Source organism: Phoxinus phoxinus (genome assembly GCF_949152265.1).
Source record: "Phoxinus phoxinus genome assembly, chromosome: 13".
Lineage (NCBI taxonomy): Eukaryota > Metazoa > Chordata > Actinopteri > Cypriniformes > Leuciscidae > Phoxinus > Phoxinus phoxinus.
The window spans coordinates 9,634,715-9,658,548 of NC_136888.1; the positions used below are offsets into that span (position 1 = coordinate 9,634,715).

Below are 23,834 nucleotides of genomic sequence, written 5' to 3' on the forward strand. Positions count from 1 at the left end.
TTTGCTCATGTATTAAAGATGGAAATCAGACTATTATTGACTAAGAGTTAGTGCTCAACTGATATCTAAAATGCAGAAATGCTCACAAAGGCTGCATTTATTTGATAAAAAAAACAAACAATAATGTTACTACAATTTAAAATAACTTTTCTATTTTCATTTATTCCTGTGATGCAAAGCTGAGTTTCCAGCATCATTACTCCAGTCTTCAGTGTCACATGATCCTTCAGGAATCATTCTAATATGCAGATATGCTGCTCAAGATATTATCAAAACAGTTTTGATGCTTATTTTTGTGGAAACCATTATACGGTTGGTATGTATATATGGTTTCAGGATACTTTGAATAGAAAGTTGAAAAGAATAGCCTTTATTTGAAACGGATTCTTTTGTAACATTATAAATGTCTTTACTGTCACTTTTGATCGATTTAGTGCATCCTTGCTAAATAAACGTATTCATTTCTTTAAAAAAAAAAAAACACTGGCCCCATATCAATATATGGTACTGATAGCAGATAAGATGCACAGAAGTGTCTAGAGGTGCAGGTACTGTATGACGTCAGAACCCGGAAGTCGAATTCATCGCTGGTTCCTTCCGGATCTTCCCATGGGGGTTTTTGATTGAGTAAAATAAAGCCTGTGGTAAACATAACTTGATGAGACTGTGTGCTGCTGTGTAGAACAAAACGTCACTCACAACCTAAGCTTTCTTATCTGGTTCATAAGTAATAACATACATTTTCAAATATGAGCATAACTGCTTCAAAACGAGCTTTTTTCCTATGGGTGTGTGCAATTTGCGTTGTAGAACAAAACGTCAAAATATCGTCAAGTCATGTTTACCACAGGCTTTATTTTACACATAAATTGGAAAATCTCGTTGCTAATCAAAAAATGGCCAATTACAGTAATTGGCCTGGCCGATGTCAATCAGCAATATCAATATGTTTGTAGCAAACATTGATGATTTTTGTAGAAAGGAGTATTGATTCAGTTTTTTACAAAGCAAGGGATTATTTTATTAGTTTTCTTCAGCAAAGCTGTTAATAAGAACAATTCATAATCTTTTTTTTATTTTTATATTAGGTTAAAAAAAGGCAGTGGCTATTTACTCTGAGTTAAAGGTGGCAGATTACTGTTTGCACCAAATATAAACTTGTTTAGACTCAGGGACAGATGCTGTTCGTACTAAATGTATTATATTCGAACAAAAGATGAAATATATGGGTAGTATACACACAGACACTGCCTTAAGAAAATCTGCATTATTTCAGAATATTACAAAAGCCTTCATATGTAAAGCAGTCAGAGGACTACAGAAGTTCTCAACTGACAATGGACTGTTATTATGCAATCAGCAAGCCTGGACATTAGTTCACATTAGCCGAGCCGGTTCATTCACCCGCGCACAGTTAAATCAGGACGATCGTCTCATAACTTGGGATGAACGGGGATCGAGATTTTCTGGTGGGTTTCCTTCAGCCAGGAGATGAGGATTTTATTGAGCTCTGCGGGCCTGAAGAGAGAAAAGGGAAGAGATTGGACTAATCGGATCATGTGATAGAACCAGAAATGACTATGGCATTAAAATAATTAGTGATGCTTTCTATTACTATAGCTCATGCTAAGGGTTAGAGAATTAAACAAATCATTAATCCTGTAAAGCCTACTGTATCATTTTTGTTACGTACATTTCGAAGGCCTCTAAATGAACAACATGATACAAACTTTGATGAAAAACCTGTGCCATAGTGACAGATACTGCGCACACAAAATGTGAAATATATTCATACTCAGTCTGCTACATGCTTTCAATTACATTGTCTGCTTGATACTAGTTTATACTTTTTTTGTTGTTGAAAAAAATCCATCTTCAGCTCATGTCTTTTTGCTGTGAAATCTTTTTATTAATCTATCTAATCTATTTACTATTTTTATTAAGTAAACAGAATAATAACTTTTACATTGTAATATATTTCAAGGTGAACACTTACTGGACCGAAGCAACTTCGATTTACTAGACTATCCAAACATCATTATTTAGAAAAATCATGTTAAAATGTATCATGCATCAGGCTTTTGAGGACCGTTTATGTGTTCATAAAACTAAGCCCTTAAATATCATCTACATAAGACATATTATTAGGAGATATAGAGTGACAACTGATATTAATATGCATTTATGCAAGTAGTCTGTTATAAAGATCGCATTGATTTACATTACAAGCTATCAGAATTATATTCTTGTATAATATATTATATGAGCCATAAAAGCCTGATGTATCAAATATGATACTGAACAAATGTAAAGTTTTTTTTGTCTAAAGGTTCAATTAAATGTTGCTTTTTTTATGAGATCTTTAATAGTAAAAGATGGTAACCACAAACCAACTCCACAAGAGAAAAATCCCTCTGACCCGTGTGTGTAAGTTCAGAGACTCAAAAAATCTTCACTTATCAAGAGTGTTTGTCTTACGGGGTCACGGAGGCCACATCACATGTCCTGATTTGAAAATGAAGCTCACAGGTTCAGAACGTCAGTGTTCATCTGTTGATTGCTGAAGTTCAGTGGAGGGTGGAGAGGTGGACGGGTCAAGAGATATTAAAATAATTTACGGCTGCATGGGGTCGAGTTATCGAGCCCTCGGGTCATTGTGGAGAGGACGGCTGAATCGCGGTCTGCTCTGATAGTAGGACGGGTAATCAGATGCACATTAACAACCATGACAAGGACGTAACCATAATGTTTCTGAAGACACATCCACACAGCAAAAATGTTCTTTTCTGTCAAGTTTTTCCAGTCAAGTATAGAGATGATAGCCCAAGTGACTAAATTTGTTGTTGTGAAAAACAGAAGATACCAAAATGTGATAAATCTATCCGAGACAGCCCAGTTGAACTAAATAAAGCTTTAAAACGCAGTCACACCGTGACCTGGATGGAAAGAGCAGTTGGTGGTTCGGTTTTGACGCATCTGATAACTGTCCCAGGCATTTTTCACACTTCAAAAAGTGTGTAAACTACATTTCACTCTTCGACCAACACTGCGGCTTATTTTTAGTAAAACGGTTTCACAAAAAACGACTTGGTGGAAATGCATTGGAAACATAGCATTAAAATTAATCTACTGAAGCCCCTTATTATAAAAGCCTATAATATGCAACAATGTCTTTGTTGATCATGGGGTGGAATGTGACCTGGATGGGTTTGTGACAGATTATGTGAGATTCGTCCTGCATTATTAGATTGGACTTCTAGTGTTTTTGGATTTGTATCATGGTAAATGAGCAATGTTTTTCTCATATGGTTGTTTAACCTTGGGGTGAGCTGGATGTTTCTGTCAGTGTCACGTTACTGTTATTTATGTGATTGGTTGGTTGACCGAGGTGATGGTGTTGTACAATCACTAAACCTGGCCTGACCCTGTTCAATGATGGAAACCCTGTATATTATCTATTCTTCATTTAAAACCAAATGCCTACACCAGTTCAGATAGTAAATGCTGAATGATAAAGAGAGCTGGTCTCCCTTCATTTTACTCATCTTACATGCTGGAGTAACGCCAACAAAAGAAATGACAATGAAAATAATCTGTCTGTCAGGAAAATAATACTTATATAATGTTGAGGTGACATTCTGAACATGCTTTCATTCATGCCCGTTTTCATGACAATTACCTGGTACAAGGTGATTGATATAATCTCATTGAATCATGTGATCATATACAAGTATTTACTACTGACATGAGTGTAGCATTTGATCTGAGAGACTGATGGGGAGGATGAAGTTTCAGAAAACGCTAACCCACGTGAGCCAGCTGACCTAACCTGACATTGTATTAACCTTTTTTATTCTATCAATTATTACACGAGAGTGAACTAAAGTACTAAAGGTCAGACAGTCCGTCAATTATTTTGTTCTCTCCAATTTACTGGAAACCAAGTATTCCTGATTCCTTGCTGACATTTAAACAGCAGCACCCTGTCATTTTAGAGCCGTTCAGGCATGTAACTTGTTGCTATATGAGTGTTTGATTATGTTTAATGTCAATGTATCTGTAAAAAGTCATTCTTGTTATGCCGTACATTTTTATATCCCCATCACATTTAATACCTTTACATAGTCAATTTATAAAGATGCCAATCATAGTATTTTTCACAAGCAATCATACTGTAAGTGTGAATATTCAACAATTGCACTACTTTGAATTAAAGCGAGGCTACTTTTAAAATAAACTTTTTATTAAGATATTATTTTCCCGTGTTTTTTTTTTTTGTTTCTTCAAATAAAATGTTTAGAACAAAACATTCTAGGGAATGTTTGAACCGGCGATCAAGTTTTTCCCAGTGTTCTCAATGTCATTTTCCATCTTGTTAGTCTTTTGTAAAAAAAAAACTTTAACTAATAAACGGCAGTTACTCAAAAAAAAAAGTGAGGGTATTCGGGCACAAACATCAGTTTCCAGTGACCCTTACCTCTCCATCTGAGTCCAGTGTCCACACTCCTCAATGTGGCCTCTGGTGAGGTTGGGGACCTTCAGACAGAAGACATCCGGTTTACTGAATGACATCACACATGTACTCTCACTGCGTTTAGGCAAGTGTTGGAATTACCACAATTCACGTCTTTGTCTCGTAACTCTAAACTTGCCATAGACGCTAATAATTTGTGAGTCTGCGGACATGAACATCTCAGAGTAAAAATCTCCAAGTTGTGATTATGGTAATTCCGATAACATGTCAACGCAGAATTAACATGATAGAATAACTAAAGCTGTCTCACCAGGTTCTCCATGCCCTTGGCAAAGACTGGCAGAAGAACAGGGTCCTTTCCCGCGGTCACCATTAAAGCTGGCATCATGATCTGTGATGGCAGAAGCATTTGAAATGATGTCTTAAAGAACTGAATGAAAAACAATGCACCAATTTAATTAAAATAAATGTGCAATATGTGACCCTGGACCACAAAACCAGTCTTATGTGTCAATTTTATTAAATTGAGTTGTATACATCAATGGAAAGCTTATTTATTCAGCTTTCTGATGATGTATGGTTTGTTAGGATAGGACAATATTTGGCCGAGACACAACTATTTTTTTAAAAATCAGGAATTTGAGGGTGCAAAAAAATCAAAATATTGAGAAAATGGCCTTTAAAGTTGTCCATTTATGTTCATGATTGTGCTGCATCCACTCACAAAAATAAATGTTTTATGTATTTACGGTAGGAAATTTACAAAATATCTTCATGGAACATGATCTTTACTTAATATCCTAATTATAATTATTTTAGCATAAAATAAAAATCTATAATTTTGACCCATAGAGTGTTTTGTTGGCTATTGCCACAAATATAGCCGTGCGACTTATGACTGGTTTTGTGGTCCAGGGTCACAAATATTATGTTTTATGCATGAAGAAAATTAAGCCTATGCTCCATTTAGATTTTTTTTAATTATCTTATGTTGGGCTTAATTTTCTTTATGCAAAAATAACATTTTTTTTATTTTTTTTATTTTTGGGGGGTGGAATATGACCCAGATAAATCCTTTATCATTAGAATCACCTGGTATACGCTGAATATCACAATTCCATAAGAATTTTAAAAGGCATATCAAGTTTGATTTCATATGCAGCATGAAACAACTTTTAAAAATCAAAGAAAACAAATGAGGAAGAACCATTTAATTCCCCACTCATGCATTTATGAGTTAAAACACTTGAGCTCAAGTCATAGAGGGGCAGATGTTGGGGCAAAGGGAACCGACACCATCTGTTCCCCTCCGGCCTAGATGTGGTGTGTATTTGCAGGAATAAGTGGCACTGGGGTGTTTCTGACAGTGATGGTGTCAGAGATCTGGTTTGCTGGCAGAGAGCCGGAGCACGGCGAGGACACTTGCCTTGCCCCTCGGCCTGGAACTCATCCAACGCCAGTTCCTCTCCCCGTTACGGTACCAGTTCAGGGGACCCCTGGGACAAAACAAGACCATCAGTGACAACATGTCATCCACCAGGTGCATGAGCACGCATATATTAGATCGAAATAAAAATTCTGTCTTTCCAAACCCATATGATTTTACGGGGAACGAGTCCCAGTGAAATACTGCTGTACCTGCAGTAAAATATTCCTGAGATAAATCCTTGGTTGATGGTGGAGATTAAATTATACCGACCTGCTCATAATTTCACTGATATTTCAACTATCGTTTAACTTGTGCTTTCTTCTTGGTTCCAAAAATAAACAAAATAACTTTTTTTTTGTGGAAAATCTCATGAAATCTAAACATTTACACTTGCTGTACCACATTCAGAGATGCAAAAATCTACAGACAGACGATGGATGGATGGATGGATGGATCAGTGAGTTGTTGACTCAAGAACAGATGCAATCAGATCGGTCCAACTCATTAATGAATCGTTCAGTGCGATTTGTGAAACGATTTGACTGGTTAATTGAAGAGAATCAGCTCGTTCACGAATAGCAATATCCAATTGCCTTGAGCAACATCCTTTACTGGACCATTGATATCAATCATAACCTCTAACATTACAATAAGTGCCGCTTAAAATCTGATGGAAATGATAGTTTGGTAAGGGTTGTTCCAGGACTAACATGTCCTACTTTAGTAAATCATGTTCGCATAAGAACACGCACACAAATACCCATTATGGAGCCCATTTTCTCAGTGTACCTGAAGCCGGTCTTGGTGTACTGCTGAACGTAGTACTGGAGAGCAGCCTCGCTCAGAATAGCACTGCGGGGCGGATCATCCGACGACCCCACAAACAATCCTCCTGATAAACCAGGAAAACACAACGATAAGGACAGTGCATTCATGCAGGCTTCTGAGGCTCTGTGCACAAACCGTTTGAACCGTTCTCCTCGAGTGCGACTCGAATCAAACTCGCATTCATTTCTCAATACAAAAACATGAAACCAAATCCGAAGCCGACTGAATATCAGAAGCAATTTTAATTGCTGAAGCTAATGATGCTGCCAATCACTCTCCATTGTTCATCAACTAATACGAATTCCAAATGTTAGTCATAGTTTGATGTACTTTCTTACCTCTCTGGCAGACTCCAGCAGTGTTAAACTTGGGAAATGCATCCTGCGGATTATAAAAGAGAAGATATTGCAGGTGGTTGTCTTTCTTTCAACCAGTATAATGTTTATAATGTTTATGAAAAACATTTCCTACCCTTCCCTTTTTACCTAAAACCTACCCAGATGCTAATACACAAATTTGAACATGTGCACATTCAAGCATTTCATGAAACGGACTTACTGTAAACTGTTCGACTCACGTAGGGCCGTTACCGGAAGCTAGTGATTATAGTTCATAAACTTATTAATATGGATATTTTTCTTACAAGAACGCATCGCTTCACTTCAGAAGGCATTTATTTACAACCTGGAGCCATATGGATTACTTTTATGATGGATGGATGCGCTTTTTTTGGGCTTCAAAAAACAAGGTACACCATTTATTCCCATTATAAAGCTTTGAAGAGCCAGGGTATTTTTTAATAAAACTCCTATTGTGTTTGGCTGAAAGAAGAATTGTCATATACACCTAGGATGGCTTGAGAGGGTGAGAAAACGATGGGATAATTAAAATTTTTGGGTGAACTAACCCTTTAATAACTTACTTTTCGCACCATTAGTCGCGCGCACTCAAGCAAATCTGTGAAAACGCGAATCTGTGGTACGCACATGCATATTACGTGTTCAGTCTATAGGTATGCGCGTTTGAATATGTGCGCAGGCGTGTAGTCTTTCTTTACAAATTGACCACACCAACAAACAAAAAAAAGGTCACTTTTTACAATTTAGCATAAATAACATGGCTCTTTGTCGGATAAATGGCATTGATGCGTGTGAATACAATTATTGGCTTAGTGTCTCCGCTGACGTGCACCTCTCCTCCCCCGCGGTGATTTCCTCGTTTTATGGGCGAGACGTGCAGCAGAAGGGGATTGTGTCTAGAGATCCCCGTCTGCCCCGACACCACAGTCATTAAGATGTAGCGCCTGAGTGATGGCCGGCCGGCCGTTTGTGATTCATTAGTCCAGGATCAGAGTCCCGGATGAGAGCCCTTTATGTGGCCCTCATTAAGATGCTGGGTCATTCAGCACCAACCGCACGGCTCGGCTCTTTGATCCCCATCAGCACTGGCTTTTTGATGCCGGTGATAAACAATGTACATTTCTAACAGATAACCCTATCACTTTAGATCTCGTGCAGATTCCTGCTCATGCCTGTGTCAGATTACACGATTTTAGGCCGATTCGTTTGACGTAGGGTGTCGTGGGGATTCGTAAACGACAACGGGCGTCGGGACGCAAGATTCGATCGTTTCATCTCGTATAGTGTGTCATAGTGGGCAACAACCTACTTCTGCGATGCTTCACGACATCATGACAAAAAGACAAGCATGTTTGATTTTTTTTCTGGTTTTTCTGTGTACTGTATGTGTGCGAGTGAATGTGGTGTGTGTGTGTGTGTGTGTGTGTGTGTGTGTGTGTGTGTGTGTGTGTGTGTGAGAGAGTGAGTGCATGTGTACTGTATGTGTGCGAGTGAATGTGGTGTGTTTGTGTGTGTTTGTGTGTGTGTGTGTGTGTGTGTGTGTGTGTGTGTGAGAGAGTGAGTGCATGTGTACTGTTACTGTATGTGTGCGAGTGAATGTGGTGTGTGTGTGTGTGTGAGAGACGGCACGCGATGGCTGGTCGGAAAGCAACGTGTAGTCTGACATGTTTCTTGTCCACGACACGAAAAGATTTTAGGAGTCAAAATCACATAATCTGACACAGTGATCGTAACAGACAAAAAAATTGTGTACCGGCAATCTGAACCAGGCATCATTTGATAGTGCAACATTAATTATTATGGCTTTTTTTAACCTCTCATTAAGATACTGGCAAGATTATGATCTTGGAAATCTAGTTTTAACTTTATAAATACTCACAGGTAGAACATCATTTTTGAGCTAAGAACCCCCTTTAAAGGATAATTTCACACACACACACAAAAATTACTGGGACAATGCCACTATTAAGCTTATAGGAATATAGTGCATATACCAACACTTTTAAGGTGTTTTTTCCTGTTCGGAGTTTGACAGACATGATCACTATGAATAAACTGTCATTGTTTGGATACATGAAGGTTCTTTCTCCACTTTGTATCAACTTTAATGAAAAACATTGAATTAATGTTAAATGAAACTCTGAAACTTACAATCTCAGTACTTGCAAAGAACATCAGTTTGAAGGTTCGTTCAAGTTTTTTCTCCAATTCAGCCTCTGCAACACCCTGTACAAAAGATAAGAATATTTATATGCAGAAATACATATAAATTATATCATTTTCCAGTAATGTCCCATTAGTTAATGGACTACCTAACAATGAGCAATACATTTGTTAGAGTATTTAAAAAATATATATATTTTTAATGTTAGTTAATAAAAATACAACTTCATGAGAAATATAATATAAATATTATGTGTAATGTATATAAACATTTCTTCACATAATGAACAGCACATAATTCACTCACAGGCTTCTGAAAATATATCTGGTAATCAAAGATTGGGATGGCCTTGAGCTTCTCCATTGGATTTGTTTTTGGATCCACCGGAAAAAGGGGTGTGTTGAGAGACGCCACCGCCCTGCATGTCAAAAGTAAATGATTAGCATGGGAAGCAAAAGTGTGAATGTCAGTTCAATGTGCACAACAATATGATGACATATTCTTTAAGCATTTTGTTAATGATTCTCTGCTTGAAATGTAATACCTCACTCTCTCAGGATGATACTGAGCCAAGTTCCACACCAGAGAACCGCCCCAGTCGTGGCCCACCAGGGTGACCTGAGGGATGCCCTGCGGAGCAGAAACACTCAACTATAAACTGATCTGTGCAATAATGATCAAACTGGGTGAATTTCACAAGGAAATGTCCTGACAAATCTTATTTCAGTCCAAAATTAAAAGAAACTATGAAGTTATTAAAACAATTTTTTAGGACTATTAGGATGTTTTACATTGAAACATATTTATATGTACTTTCATGATTACTTTCAATTAAGCTCTTATTTTTTTGCTCTTATTATTTTCCCCTCCAAATTCAAATAGCTGGAGGCAAAATATTTAAACAAACAGACTAAATTGCTGAAGGTATAATACTTAAATAATATAATAAAATATACTTTTATAAAATAAAAATACTTTTTTTAGGAATATTAAGAAGTTGTATTGTGTGTTTTTATGATTATTATTATTTATTTATTTTCAATTAAGCTCTTATTTTTTATTGTTTTCCCTCCAAATTCAAATTGCTCAAGGCAAAATAAATAAAATGGCTGAAGGCAAAATACTTAAAATATTTAAATAAATAAACACACAAACAAAATTGCAGAAGGCAAAATTTCGAAAGAAAGATCGAAAGAAAGTAAGATAAAAAAGATCAAAAGAAAGTTCGAAAAAAGAATGTTCGAAAGAAAGAAAAAGATTATATAAAATTTTGTCTAAACCCAAGTCAAGACATCAAAACAGTCTTGAAGAAGCACTTCTGAAGGAAATTAATTAATCATTAATCATAACTAACATTTCTTCAACTAACATTCAACTTTTTATAAACATTTACGCTTTTCAGAAAACTAAATGTCCCCAACACAAAATGTGTCTGAATATGAGCCTGAATATAACAGAGGAAACATATACAGAATTGCATGCAGAAGCAGGGCTCCAGACTAACAGCTGAGAGCAGTGGCACAGGTGCCAGTAAGTTCCCTTTCGAAGGGAACTCGACAATACGTCATCGACGCTTTGGGGGAACGCCTCAGGCGTGACAGGTGTCTGAAATCACAATCAAATCACGGCAATCACATTGACCGGCGACAGCCCGTGAATCATTACGTGAATGATTAACGTGCGACCTGGAAGTATATAAGGGCGCCTTGCAAACATGACAAATCATCTTTTCGTCTTCAGGGACTGTTTTGTCTGTAACCGCTTTTGAAAATCAGGTATTTATGAAATGCACTGAGAAGGCTGAGTGTTTTCAACTGTGCTTTTTCTGTCTGGAGGAAGAGCGCGCACAGGCAGTTCTTGAGGGAACTGCCTGTACAATTGCGAGCGTTTTTCTTTGAGAACGCTCCGATCTCGTCTGACCCTCTCCTTGAGAGAAGAGGGCTCAGCATCTGGGTGTAAAAAAAAAAAAAAAAAGGGATCCCAGATGAAGCCCGCCGATCGCCTTGAGAGGGGTATAATCCTCTCAAGCGATGCGGCGGCTGACGAGATTAAGCAGTGAGTGCTTTTCCGGACAAACAGGAGATGGCTGATGAGGGTGGTGATAATCAATCTTCTCAGCCACCCTGCCCCGTGTATGCTGAACTGGTGGTTTTATGGTAACGTTGGGGGAAAATCGCTCACTATGAGAGCGTTTTTTCCTCAGTCATAAAACCACTAGCTCAGGTGAGCCTTTCATTTCTTCCCGATCTCATACTGAGATCGAGAGGACATGGAAGAACCCATACTCTGCCCGTGTCCACCGACATCAGCGGGCTAGTCTCACTGATGTTGAGGTGATAGGAGAGCATGGGTATGTGTCGATGCCGCCCATTGACGAGACGTTTGCAACTATCTCGTGTCTGGACAGGCGTCTACACTGAGAGCTCAAACCCTGCCAGTTGTATGGCAGAGCATACACGCCAGCGGGTCAGGCCGGTGCTACCCTGCACATCATGGTGGTGTTGCAGGTACACCAGGCCAATCTGCTGGGGGATCTCGTCCAGGGGGTGGGCACCCAGACAGACGGGAGGGCCTGGCCCATCATGGTCCGGGGACCTTAGACAGGGCCAGAGAGCCAGTGTCGCCTCTCGTGCGCCTCCTCCGTGGAGGAGTAGATCGCTGTAGAGGTGCAACTCCCGCAAGAAGAGGGATCTGAGGGAGGTGATCCAGCACGATTGCACACAGCATTGGCATGGATCACCTCCCCCTGAGGGCGTGATTATATCTTAGCCCTCTCCTCTCTTCCCCGACTCCCCAGACACTTTCTACATCAGGCCTGAGGCTGGGCTCATGGTTAGAACAATGTTCTGTTGGCCTGCCTCTGCTTGGTTAGGAGAGTGCCTCTTTCAGGCATGTATAGGTGGTAGACCCCATGTTCATAAAGAACTGTCTGGTAAGTCTTCACTTCGCACGCCGCAGGTGAGCTGAGTGGTCTTCTTTAAGAGTAATTTGTGTGCAACTAACACTAAAATTTATCTCTCTACAGACCTCGTTCCCTGTATAGAGCTATGGGGTCATGTAAGGTACATTTTTGGATTATTAGGGCCCTGAAGTCCCCCTTTAGGTGGCTAGAACGACTATCTTAGCCCTCGGGCTGTTAGCCACCTCAGGGTAGAGTAGTTGGTCTCCCTCCCATAGGATTTTCATCTTGGAGTATAGACTGACGCTAGTGCTTCAGATAGATCTTATGTCCGGTCCATGGGACCGTCTGACTTCCTTCCTGAGTACATCGCCCCCTTGAGCTCTGTTTGGGTTTTCAGTGGGCTGAGCGATTCTGCAGCCAGTTGTATGAAATAATAACTATTTTTCTAGTAAGGCTGTGGCTCCTCCGAGCCCTCAGGTAGATCTATGCTTGCAGGCTGGCCCTCACCAGGGCCGCCTCTGTAGCTGGCCTAGGCTGTGCCAGGGATAGTGGAGGCGCTCTGCTTAAGCATTTCTGCCTCTGAGCCTTCACTGTGTGAATATAGGTTCCTAGCATCCCTGTATGACAGCCTCCTCCAATGGGAGTCGTTAGGCCAAGGCCCGCCCCCTTCTCTGCATTCTGGGGCGACAAGTGTAATGCAGCGTGGTGCAGAGGCATGGTTTATAAAGATCCTGGGTTAGGCCTCAAATAGGCCTCCCCGGTACAATGTGTCTTTATTGAGCAGGGTTAGGCCGCCTTTCGCCTCACGAAGAGGCTGGGTCTGTCTGCCCGACCCTGCCGTGCAGAACTAGCATACGGATATGGGCTGCCAGTATAGGCTTTACTCACCTCGCTGAGCTACTGCTCAAGCGTCGGGTTGTAGGTGGTTGGCTCACAAACAAGCCCCACTCCCCTAGGTTGGGCACAGATACTTTTTCTGTCACCCCTAGAGCCACTGGCGGGCCCGCACCCTGGTAAACCTCAGGGTGAGGTGGAGAGTATTCCCCTGTGATACAGGGCAGGTCTGAGTCCTTCACTTTCAGTTCTGTATTATCCTACCTCGCACCACTATGGCTCGGGTTGAGCGGAAAGTTCTAGCCTTCACTTCTTTTTTGGTCGAAGTACGCTCCCCTGAAGCCAGAGCATTGCCATGAGCTGACGCCCATGCTTACAGATGGTAGGCCCCTGGCTCTGGGGCCTCCATTGAGGCAGAGTGGCGTATGTTGTACTCCCCTTGCTCAAAGGGTGCTAGCGCTTTTGCTGAGTACACTGCCATGGGCAATGTGATTAGGTACCAGAATGCTGTAGGCGCTGTGTAAACAGCTTATCTGCCAACGAAGGCTGCGCCATTAGGTAGTAGGCCTCAGCAGGCCTCCTGTATGGGCAGCCCCCAAGTGGGCGCTGTAGGCCAGCTCACTTCAAAAAAGTGTTGCTGGCCTTGGTGGTTCGGGCAGTTGACTCACTGATGGGTAGTAGGCCCTAAACAGGCCTCCTCGGAAGTGAGTCCCAACATTGTGGGACTTACTTGTTGGTGTGGTATGATTCCCAACAGTGTACCTTTGGAGCAGATTGACTTGCTGTCAGCTAGTAGGCCCAACCAGGCCTCCCTGATAGGCGAGTCCCCAGTGGGCTGGCCTTAGCAGGCCGCCTTCGAACCGTCACCCAGATTCAGGGCTCATAGCTACCAGTTGTTTAAGATTACTTTCAGGTAGTAGGCCTCCTCAGGCCTCCCTGAAGGTGAATTCCCACTTGCGGTGGCTATCAGGTAGTAGGCCTTACCAGGCCTCCCTGTAGGCAAGCCCAAAGGACAGGCAACTGGACAGCTAGCCTGACCTACTATCAGGTAGTAGGCCTCACCGGGCCTCCCTGAAGGCATGTTCTCACGTAATGTGATTATCAGGTGGTAGGCCGCTAACCGGGCCTCCCTGAATGTGAGCTCCCAAGTATTGTGGCTGTCAGGTAGTAGGCCTCACCAGGCCTCCCTGAAGGTAGTTCCCACATACTGTGGTTATCAGGTTACAGGCCTCACCAGGCCTTCCTGGTCATGAGCTCCCACATGCTGGGGTTATCAGGTAGTAGGCCTCACCAGGCCTCCCTGAAGGTGAGTTCCCTCATACTGTGGTTATCAGGTTACAGGCCTCACCAGGCCTTCCTGGTTATGAGTCTCCACATGTCAGGTTACGGGCCTCACTCGGCCTTCCTGAATGTGGGCTCCCACATATTGTGGTTATTAGGTTACAGGCCTCATCCGGCCTTCCTGGTTTTGAGCTCCCACACACTGTGGTCGCTAGGTTACAGGCCTCACCAGGCCTTCCTGGTCATGAGAGCTCCCACATACTGGGGTTATCAGGTGACAGGCCTCACCAGGCCTTCCTGGTTATGAGCTCCCACATACTGTGGTTATCAGGTTACAGGCCTCACCAGGCCTTCCTGGTTATGAGCTCCCACATACTGTGGTTATCAGGTTACAGGCCTCACTAGGCCTTCCTGGTCATGAGAGCTCCCACATACTGGAGTTATCAGGTTACAGGCCTCACCAGGCCTTCCTGGTTATGAGCTCCCACATACTGGGGTTATCAGGTTACAGGCCTCACCAGGCCTTCCTGGTTATGAGCTCCCACATACTGTGGTTATCAGGTTACAGGCCTCACCAGGCCTTCCTGGTTATGAGCTCCCACATACTGTGGTTATCAGGTAGTAGGCCTCCAGGCCTCCCTGTGAGTGGTTCCCCAACCATGCTGGGTTCTGGAAGCTAGTGGCCGCCTGCTATCAGTTCAGCTGGCCTTATTAGGCCGTTGCTAAAAGCGAGCTCGTGCCCTGGCTCAACTAAAGTGTTCATCCTCTGCTTCTGGTTCCCTCCGGGAACTTCTTACTCTGCCTACAGCCTGGTTCCTACCAGTCGGTCCATTGCTCCCCTCACTAAGGGTCTCTATGAGTGTTTGGACTCCTGAGTCTGGTCAGACGGTCGTAGGCCTCTCGTGAGGCCTCCCAGTTAGATCAGCCCCTAGGCCTTCACAGGCCTCCTCAGTGTTTCAAACACAAACACTGGGTAGATCCATGGATCGAGTAGAGAAACTCCCCTCTCTAGCAAGGGTTGTAAAGCACTATGCTGAGTCATACTCTCCGGGATATCCCGTCTCTGAGATCCGGGCTGAGGGTTCACTGCCAGCTTCGCAGTCCCTCGGGTTGGATGCCTTACCTAAGGCAAATGTCCAGAGGCTCTGTCTCCAGACAGACAGGAATTTGGCCAGACTGAAGTGTCCGACGTAGTGACACCAGGTCAGGCCGTCCTGGTGGCATTTCGGGTGGTATATTCCCCCGAATAGTGACTGGCTGGGGTTCCCTCGGGTTCCCTAGCCACATTCCCTAGAAGGGACCCCTTCTAAATTGAAGTTGTGGTCCTAGGCCTTTGAGCAGGCCCAGGTAGGCCTTCGGATTACATGTTTGGAGTTCCTCCTGTTAGGCTTATAGCTTGGGCTATGACCGTAGGGAATGCTGTCACTGACAGCCCAGTGTGACCTGAGGGTGAGTGGTTCTTGCATTTCATTTGAATTTGCTGGTTCTGACAGTTGTCACTGCCTCCTGGCATGCACTCCCCTCAGCATGGCGGAGTGGGTATTTCGTTCCCCAAAGCGTCGATGACGTATTGTCGAGTTCCCTTCGAAAGGGAACGTCTCAGGTTACAACTGTAACCTTTGTTCCCTGAGAACAGGGAACGAGACAATACGTCTCCCTGCCATGCCTCGGGGCCTGCCTACCAAACAGTCCCTTCAGACGAAGGATGATTTGTCATGTTTGCAAGGCGCCCTTATATACTTCCAGGTCGCACGTTAATCATTCACGTAATGATTCACGGGCTGTCGCCGGTCAATGTGATTGCCGTGATTTGATTGTGATTTCAGACACCTGTCACGCCTGAGGCGTTCCCCCAAAGCGTCGATGACGTATTGTCTCGTTCCCTGTTCTCAGGGAACAAAGGTTACAGTTGTAACCTGAGACGTTCTCCAGATGGTGGCACCAGCACCTGATCTGGTAGCGCTGGGGGGTGGGGGGATTAGGTCATTTAATCATAAAATGACTATTGCTTTGCATTAATATGTGCAGTAACTAATAATATTACATGTTTATTGTTTGCGCATTTGACAGTAAAACACTGAGTTGAGATATAGATCAAATTAAAATTTATTAACAACAGTAAAACAAAATGTTTTTTTATTTCTGCCACAATACCATGGTTACAGTTAGAGTTGCTACATTAAATCCATGGTGAATGTTGGTTATTTGTGGACGGAAAAGCCTTCTATTGTTTGTTCACGGCACAATGTTTCTCCTGGTTTCCATGTCAACTCCATGTTTATAACAGAGAATTCTGCGCTGAATTTCAAAGATCTCACTAGATCTTGCAGCGATAAACTGTCCACGCTGCGCAGCTCAAATGAGAAGCATGGTTTTGTTTCATATACAGTTTGATATTTTTCATATGCAACAGAATTGGCAGCTCTTATCAGTTGAGAAACGTGGTGGTGCGAACCAGTGCAAACAAAAAGGTTTTAAAAAAAGTTGGTCGCAATCTAGAGCCCTGTTAAGCATTTGCCCTCACAGGAATTACAATTATAGCCAAGTTACAGTTAGAAGGGGGCCTTCACATACAATCTAATGTACTTCTAGGTTTGTTCAATGCATTTAGTAATACAGTTCTTTCTGAATCATAAAGTTTCAAAAAGCTCTTCAAAATGCATTATGGTGCATGCACCGTGTACCGATGGCCAAGCACACTGGACAAGCAAACAATTTCAGCGGCTACGCGGAGGCATAATAGGGCAACTGTCCAGACAAAAATACTGCAATAATAATAAAAATAATGAGCAATCTAGCATGTAGCATGACTGTTTATGTTTACTGTTAGAGGTCATAAACCATAATATGTTTGTCCTTGGCTGCCAGCTCAAGACAAATGGGACCAAAGATACTGTGATGAATTTACTTCATGTGGCCAACAGGATCTTGACAGAGAACCGTGAGCACTTGACATAAAAAAATAAAAATAAAAAAATAAATAAAAAAAAACTCTCCTTTACCCTCCCTTGTTTTGGCTTATGCTACTCTGAGCAATTCCAGAACTTTGTATTTTGAGCACTTCTTGCGTTATTTTTGCTTCTTCACGATGACTCGCTTGTTGTAGTCCTCAGTTGTAAGTCGCTTTGGATAAAGGCGTCTGCTAAATGACTAAATGTAAATGTAAATGTAAATGTAACATGCTGAAAGAGTCATAGGACATTTATATAGTCTGGTCAAGTGAAAAAGACTGGCCACATTCAAAAGGAATATTTAAACTGCAGAGATATTTGATATTCCTTCAAATAATCCATAGCGAAACTTATGCATGCATTTCAGGACAAATTCACTGAACGGATGCACCACTTTTGCACGAAGTGTTTTTTTTTTTTTTTTTAGCACAAACACTTGCAAATCAGGTGCTATCTGCATCACAGCTTGCAAATCCACTGGCCTGTTCAACAGAGATTGTGAACCAACTCACAAATAAATAAAAAGTCAGTTAGACACCCCTAAACCCTTCAGTGTTATCTGAGCAGAAGCCGTTTTATACCATGATACGTGCTGAAAAACTGCTGTTGTTTTTTTTTGCAAGATTAAACATTTGCAAAACACACACCATTGCATTTGACAGTATATGATTACACTTGAGAATCCTTTTGCATGCTGAAAGTAGAGATCCTGGTAGAGCCTCGGCCATTTGTCTCTCTCAGTTCTGCTGCCACACATGGCTTTGTGATATTTTTAATAAAATTGGGCAATAATGTGCAACGCCATGTTAACACTTTAGCGCGCCGCTCACACATTCGCTCAAGCTGAAGTCAGCAAGAACACTGAACTTCGATTAAATGGATTGAAAAAGGGGAACTGCTCTGTGGGTTTGCTCTGCTCTGTTATTTGGTCTCTATTTTGAGAGGTGCAAAACAGCAGAGCTCAATGATCTGATAATGAGTCAGTTGGCGATGTCACTTCGCAAAGAAACATTAAACGCCTATAAACTGAACATGTAATGCGTATGCGCAGGACATCACCGTTTTCACAAAACAGTTGTTGTGTAAAATGGCCAAAAAAACGCACAAAAAGTTGTCCATTTTTAGTTTAAAACGGTATCTTGTAAATGGCCCCTAAAACTATCCGTGTTATCCGAGAAGCAGTTTTATAACACATGATGTGTGCTAAAAAAAACTTCAAGCTTTGTTAAGACACAACTCTCACATGTGGGTGGCAAGTATTCACTGAGTTACAGGTCATTTTCTGTCGCGTTTCAGAATGAACTTCACACTGAGAGAGACGGCAGAACGCGCATCTTGTTCATTTTCTTTATTTTACGAACATTTTGTTTTCATTATGAGTGTACACAAATAAAAGTAGACATTTAACAGTTTTGTATGATGTATAACACTTCGACAAAAATCGACAGAGTTATTTGAGTCTCTTTTGCACTGATCAGAAAAAAAGCGAGCTGGTCGCGCCGGCGCGTAAGATTAATCCGTTCACAAATCGTAGAAATGTGCGACCAACACGCACAACCCCATTATGTGCTGTCAATGTATGCTCTTTCAATTCTTTCTCAATTCAGACTGCAAACTCACAACTCAGTTAAAACATCATTTATTTTGCTGTGGCGCTGTAGATTCAGTAGCAGCACAGGAAACTGTATATGTTAGTACTTTATTCTGTCTGCTATTCAAAGGAATGCAGACATTCAGGAAAGTCTAACGTATAACGTAAACATATTCATATTAAGAACCGGTTCTCGAGACCCAACCTTTAAGTACATGTCTAATATATGACACAGCCCTGCATCAAAGGTTTTTCAATATTCTTTAATATAATAAATAGCCTTCCTCAATAATCCTGTGATTACCGGTATATGTATGTGTGAAAGCAATAACAGTACATACCATCTTATCCAAAAATGTCACCAGATCCTAAAAGGCCACAAGGGAGAGAAAAAATGATAAATTTCGTGAAACAGAACAGATTTAATCCATTTTTTAATGGGAAAGATTTGCTTACCAGCATGATCTGTTCTTGAGAGTACTCCTCAATGTCTGCACAGGCAGATGGGAATAAAACAGAGCTTATTCTATGAACTGTATCTTCTCATATGATAATAATAATAAACTAAGTTAATGTCAACTACAGTATATATACTATCAAAAGGATGACACTTCATAAAATGCTTAAATAATAAACTGTTTTAATGAAAAACACGCTTAATATTTTGGTTGCATTGTTATTTTATAAAAGCAATAAGGCCTTGAGATTTTGTTATGTTGAGCATGTTTAAAATACAGCACGGCTTCTCGTATCTTATCGTTCAAAACATGCACTCCACACACAATTCGAGTCAAACGTCAAACCCCATCACAGAAGTGACCCGACACACATGGTGAAGAGCGATGCTGCTCGTCTTCACTCTCAGTATGATGCCGCAGCGATCAAAAGGGAACAAGAATACTAGAACCCCTTAAGGCATTTTTTTCAGTTTCATGGAAATTCATGCTGCTTTTAAAGTGAAAGCATGACATTTGAGCAAGCAGCGCACGCCACACGCGTTTAAAACAAACTCTCGGCAGAAGTTTATAGATTCTCTTACTCGTGCATTGAGTATATATAAGATGCTTCACAGATCAATGACACTTTTAGGGTTTAATGCGATTGCAAACAAAGTCAAACCTGACCTGCAAACATTATTACATTTTTTTACCAAGAGTAACTTTCATTAATGACATAGCTGTAAAAAAAAGCAAGCAGTTCTCAAAGTGTAAAAATGTTCCAAGGTCAAAAAACATAACCTATTATAGTCGGAATTGTTTATTTACCATATCTTGAGCTTGATCACAGGATGCAATTAAAAAAAAAAAAACTGTAACACTTAACTTTAATGACTTCCTGGGAAAGACTACGGTATGCATTTGTAATGTACACTGAGCAAAAATAAAGTATCCAAGCTAAGTTTACGTACAAAAAAACAATCTGTGTACTGATTCTGTGGATTGCAATTAGTAATATTCATATTAATTAATTAATTTTTCATTTTTAACCCAGTGTTTAGCGATGTGCCATACTTTCTTTTTTAGTTTTGAAAGGGGATGAACACTGCCTCTGACAAGTGCAGTGTCTTTACTTCAAAGTTGTGAGGAAACGGAAGTAACGACAGATCTTTTCTTCTGAATGTGACATATATGCTAGAGTAACAGACAAAATATATGGGGGGGGGGGGGCATGGTTCTACATCAGCTGTTAACTGTTGCACTCAAAAGTGAATGCAGACGAGCGTGAGCTTGCAGGGGTGCTTTTTAAGCAAACTAAATGATTAGTGACGTCCTGCATACATCACCAGAGTGAATCGTTTTCACCGTATGGTCCAGGTACAGGCAAGAAAAATCAAAGCATGAGATACTCTCTATTAGAAGTATAACTGACCAGGTGGCGCAGTGGAGTCACCGTAACCCTTCATATCAAGAGCCAGAACCCTGAAACCAGCATCGGCCAAAGCCGGAATCTGATGAGAAACAATGGTAACACTTTTCAATAAGGTCCCATTAGTACATTATTACCCATTATTACAACTAAAATGAACTAATATTGAGAAATAGTAATAATGAGCACTAATGTGCCTAAACAAGAGATTTAGAATGGTTTAAAATAGTTTCATAACTGATGAACTTCACACACAGATATCAAAAATGTTCCTTACCTGATACCTCCAGGAAAACCAACTCTCAGGGAAGCCATGGCACAGGAGAACAGGTGGTCCGTCTCCCATGTCCACATAGTGGATCTTCACACCAGCCTGAAAAACAGAAGAACATCCTTTTCATGACCCTTTCTGTCAATAACACATGAACTTTGGCACGATTATGACAGAAATAAGCATTATAAATTACCTTAATATTCACATATCCATGAGAGACATTGTCGGGATTACAAAAGGGTGGCTGGGGGTCACCGGTGACCTGTTGAGCAGAACATCTCGCACATGTGTAGCATGTAGAGTGGTTATCGATAGCATCTTTTTTTTTAGGCACACAGATGACCCAAAAGCCTCCATACAGCAGATTGCTTTAAAACAACATGGTGGGAATTTACGTGGTTTAGGGTCTGAACTCCTCACCTCTATTCCTGTGAGCTTCTGGATTTCCTTAAGAGCCTCAGTGATGTCCTTGACTTGAACAGAAGTTATTCCCAAACCTTCAGCTGCCTTGACGCTTTCTTCATCCACATCCAGCCAGATTGCCTTAAACAAGTAAATTACAAGAACATTTGTTTACATCCTTAACTATCAGGCTTTGAATCTGCTGACAATTTTCAACTGCAGACCTTCTGAAATAATATATTGCACCTACTTCTTCAGGTTTAACAGCAAGTTTCTCAAGGGCATTGTTGAAGATGTCTGGCTCGGGGATTCTGACACCAGCATGGCAGGATCGCAAAACCAGGTCAAAGCGGCTTTCCAAAACGGAGAGAATCCTAGCGATGGCATCTCTCTGAGGGGTGTCGTCCACCCAGACATTGGCCAGGACGCCTGTAGCTATGCCTTAAAAGCAGAGGCGGACAAGAGTGAAGTATTTTTACTCTGATTAAGTATATTTTTCAAGCGTCTGTACTTTATCAGAGTGTTATTTTAACGTCAGTATGCTTTGGAATGTCGTGAAGTAAAAGTTTTCCAGAGAAAAACACTGATAAAGTACAGATACTTGTAAAACAAAAATTGAGTAACGTAAAAAATACTTCACTACTGTCCACCTCTGTTTAACAGTTCACCCAAAAATGAATCATTATTTGTTATTTCATTAATTATGAGTTTCTTTCTTCTGTTGAACACAAAAAAATATATGTAGAAGAATGCTGGTAACCAGAAAGTTGACGGTAGCCATTGACTTCTTTAGTATTTACTATGGAAGTCAATGGCTACCGTCAACTGTTTGATTACCAACATTATTTATAATATCTTCTTTAGTGTTCAACAGAAGAAAGAAACACATAAATGTTTGTAACAATATGACGGTAAGTGATGAGAGTTTTAATTTTTGGTTGAACTATCCCTTTAAGAGATAATTCAACAAACCCTCAGGAAAAAAAATGTAAAGAATTTAAAATCTCACTCACATCTCAAAGCAAAAGCAACATACCGTGGTGACGAAGAATGGCAGCAGCATCAAGAACTGGCTTGTTGAATTCTACCTGACAAATGACATTGAAAAGCTTCTGCGCTGAGAATTGGTCAGGCAAAGACAGACCCTGATCGGCCGCTATCTTCTGACAGTCAGCTTCAAACTCAGAAATCATCTGCAAGAGGTAAACAAAATCAATGACACATGAGCAAATATTTTTGTTCCAATAAAGCAGACTGGATACATGTTATATCATGCCAGACACAAATACATTTTCTGCTGTAGTAAAACATACTGAATTGCACACTGACTAAAATGATGAATCATACTTAATATGAATGAAAGAAAATGACCTGAGTTAGGGTTATTTTCCCTTTCTCTGAGCGAAACAAAGCATTCTCACTGCCAAGTTTTGCAATCACATTCTTTATGAAACCCCTAGAGACAGAAAAACATACTTTTAAAACCAGTTATTGTAATGGTTATATTGATAAAATATACTCTTAAATCAAAATGCTAAAAGATGTTAAAAACATATAAAAACGAAAAAAAGTGTTTTTTTTTAATATAGTTTAAATAAATAATAGTCACATACCTTGAAACGCCAGTGGTTTCCTCAAACTTCTGAAAAGTCTGGGCAAGATTAGGGGTAACAACACCACCCCACAAACTAAACAACACTGCCTTCTTCATTGGAAACTAGTTTTATTTCCTTTTATTCAAAACTAACAAGAGTCTGTGCAACAACAAAAAAGGAACACAGATAAGACAACATTATACAACTTGCTTCTGCCAGGACAAAAACACAGAATTTGCAGGACAAAGTTCATTGCTCACTGCTGCCATAGTAAAGATGGGTTCAGTAAAGTCCTTAATTTACCTGATATACCGCAGTTTCTGGGAGAGTTTCCAAACTCAGTAACGGTGACTGACAACTTCTACAACTACTGATGTGAGGATTGGCACTGCCGCGCCCGCATAAAGAGTCTGGGCATAAATAATACAGTGCTACTATGGCGGAGGCACAACTCATTGAATATTAATCACGTAACTTGACGTTCACCAAATACGCGTACCTGATTGGCTGAAAAGCAGAAGTTCGCAAGAGGCACGATGATCATCATTTGGCGAATCATTGATATTAATTAGATTAGGTCATGGAGGCTGCAGAAAGGTTATCATATCAAGCAACGTCAATAGGACCTATTTAACATTCATACGCTATGCCTTGACTAAAGTATTTAAAGTAGCCTATTTGATATAGTAGAAAGGGATCAAATCAAAATGTCAAAACAAAGTTGTAATCGCAAACTTTGTCAAATGTTTGTAATTACCGAATATTGTTTCATATTAAAATGGTTACACTTTATTTTAAGGTGTCAGTATTACAGTGTAATTATACATTTAAGTACATAGTGTAATAATGAACTATGGGGTAAGGGGTTGGTTATGCATTATTTA

At 40.7% G+C, this 23,834-nt stretch overlaps 1 protein-coding gene across 1 annotated transcript; it reads right to left on the bottom strand.

Moving 5' to 3' along the window:
• Positions 1 to 143: 143 nt before the first annotated feature.
• On the bottom strand, positions 144 to 23,434 carry ephx2 (epoxide hydrolase 2, cytoplasmic). The gene is made up of 20 exons (XM_079633884.1): positions 23,254 to 23,434; positions 22,969 to 23,109; positions 22,727 to 22,811; positions 22,392 to 22,548; positions 21,606 to 21,796; positions 21,374 to 21,496; positions 21,147 to 21,215; positions 20,957 to 21,052; positions 20,683 to 20,761; positions 19,270 to 19,304; positions 19,155 to 19,181; positions 9,799 to 9,884; positions 9,561 to 9,672; positions 9,242 to 9,316; positions 7,070 to 7,112; positions 6,693 to 6,795; positions 5,901 to 5,970; positions 4,785 to 4,865; positions 4,478 to 4,536; positions 144 to 1,518 (listed from the first exon to the last, which is right to left on the bottom strand). Exons 2-20 carry the CDS (start codon positions 23,064 to 23,066, stop codon positions 1,434 to 1,436), a joined length of 1,674 nt encoding a protein of 557 aa, XP_079490010.1. The 5' UTR covers positions 23,067 to 23,109; positions 23,254 to 23,434; the 3' UTR covers positions 144 to 1,433.
• Positions 23,435 to 23,834: the final 400 nt, after the last annotated feature.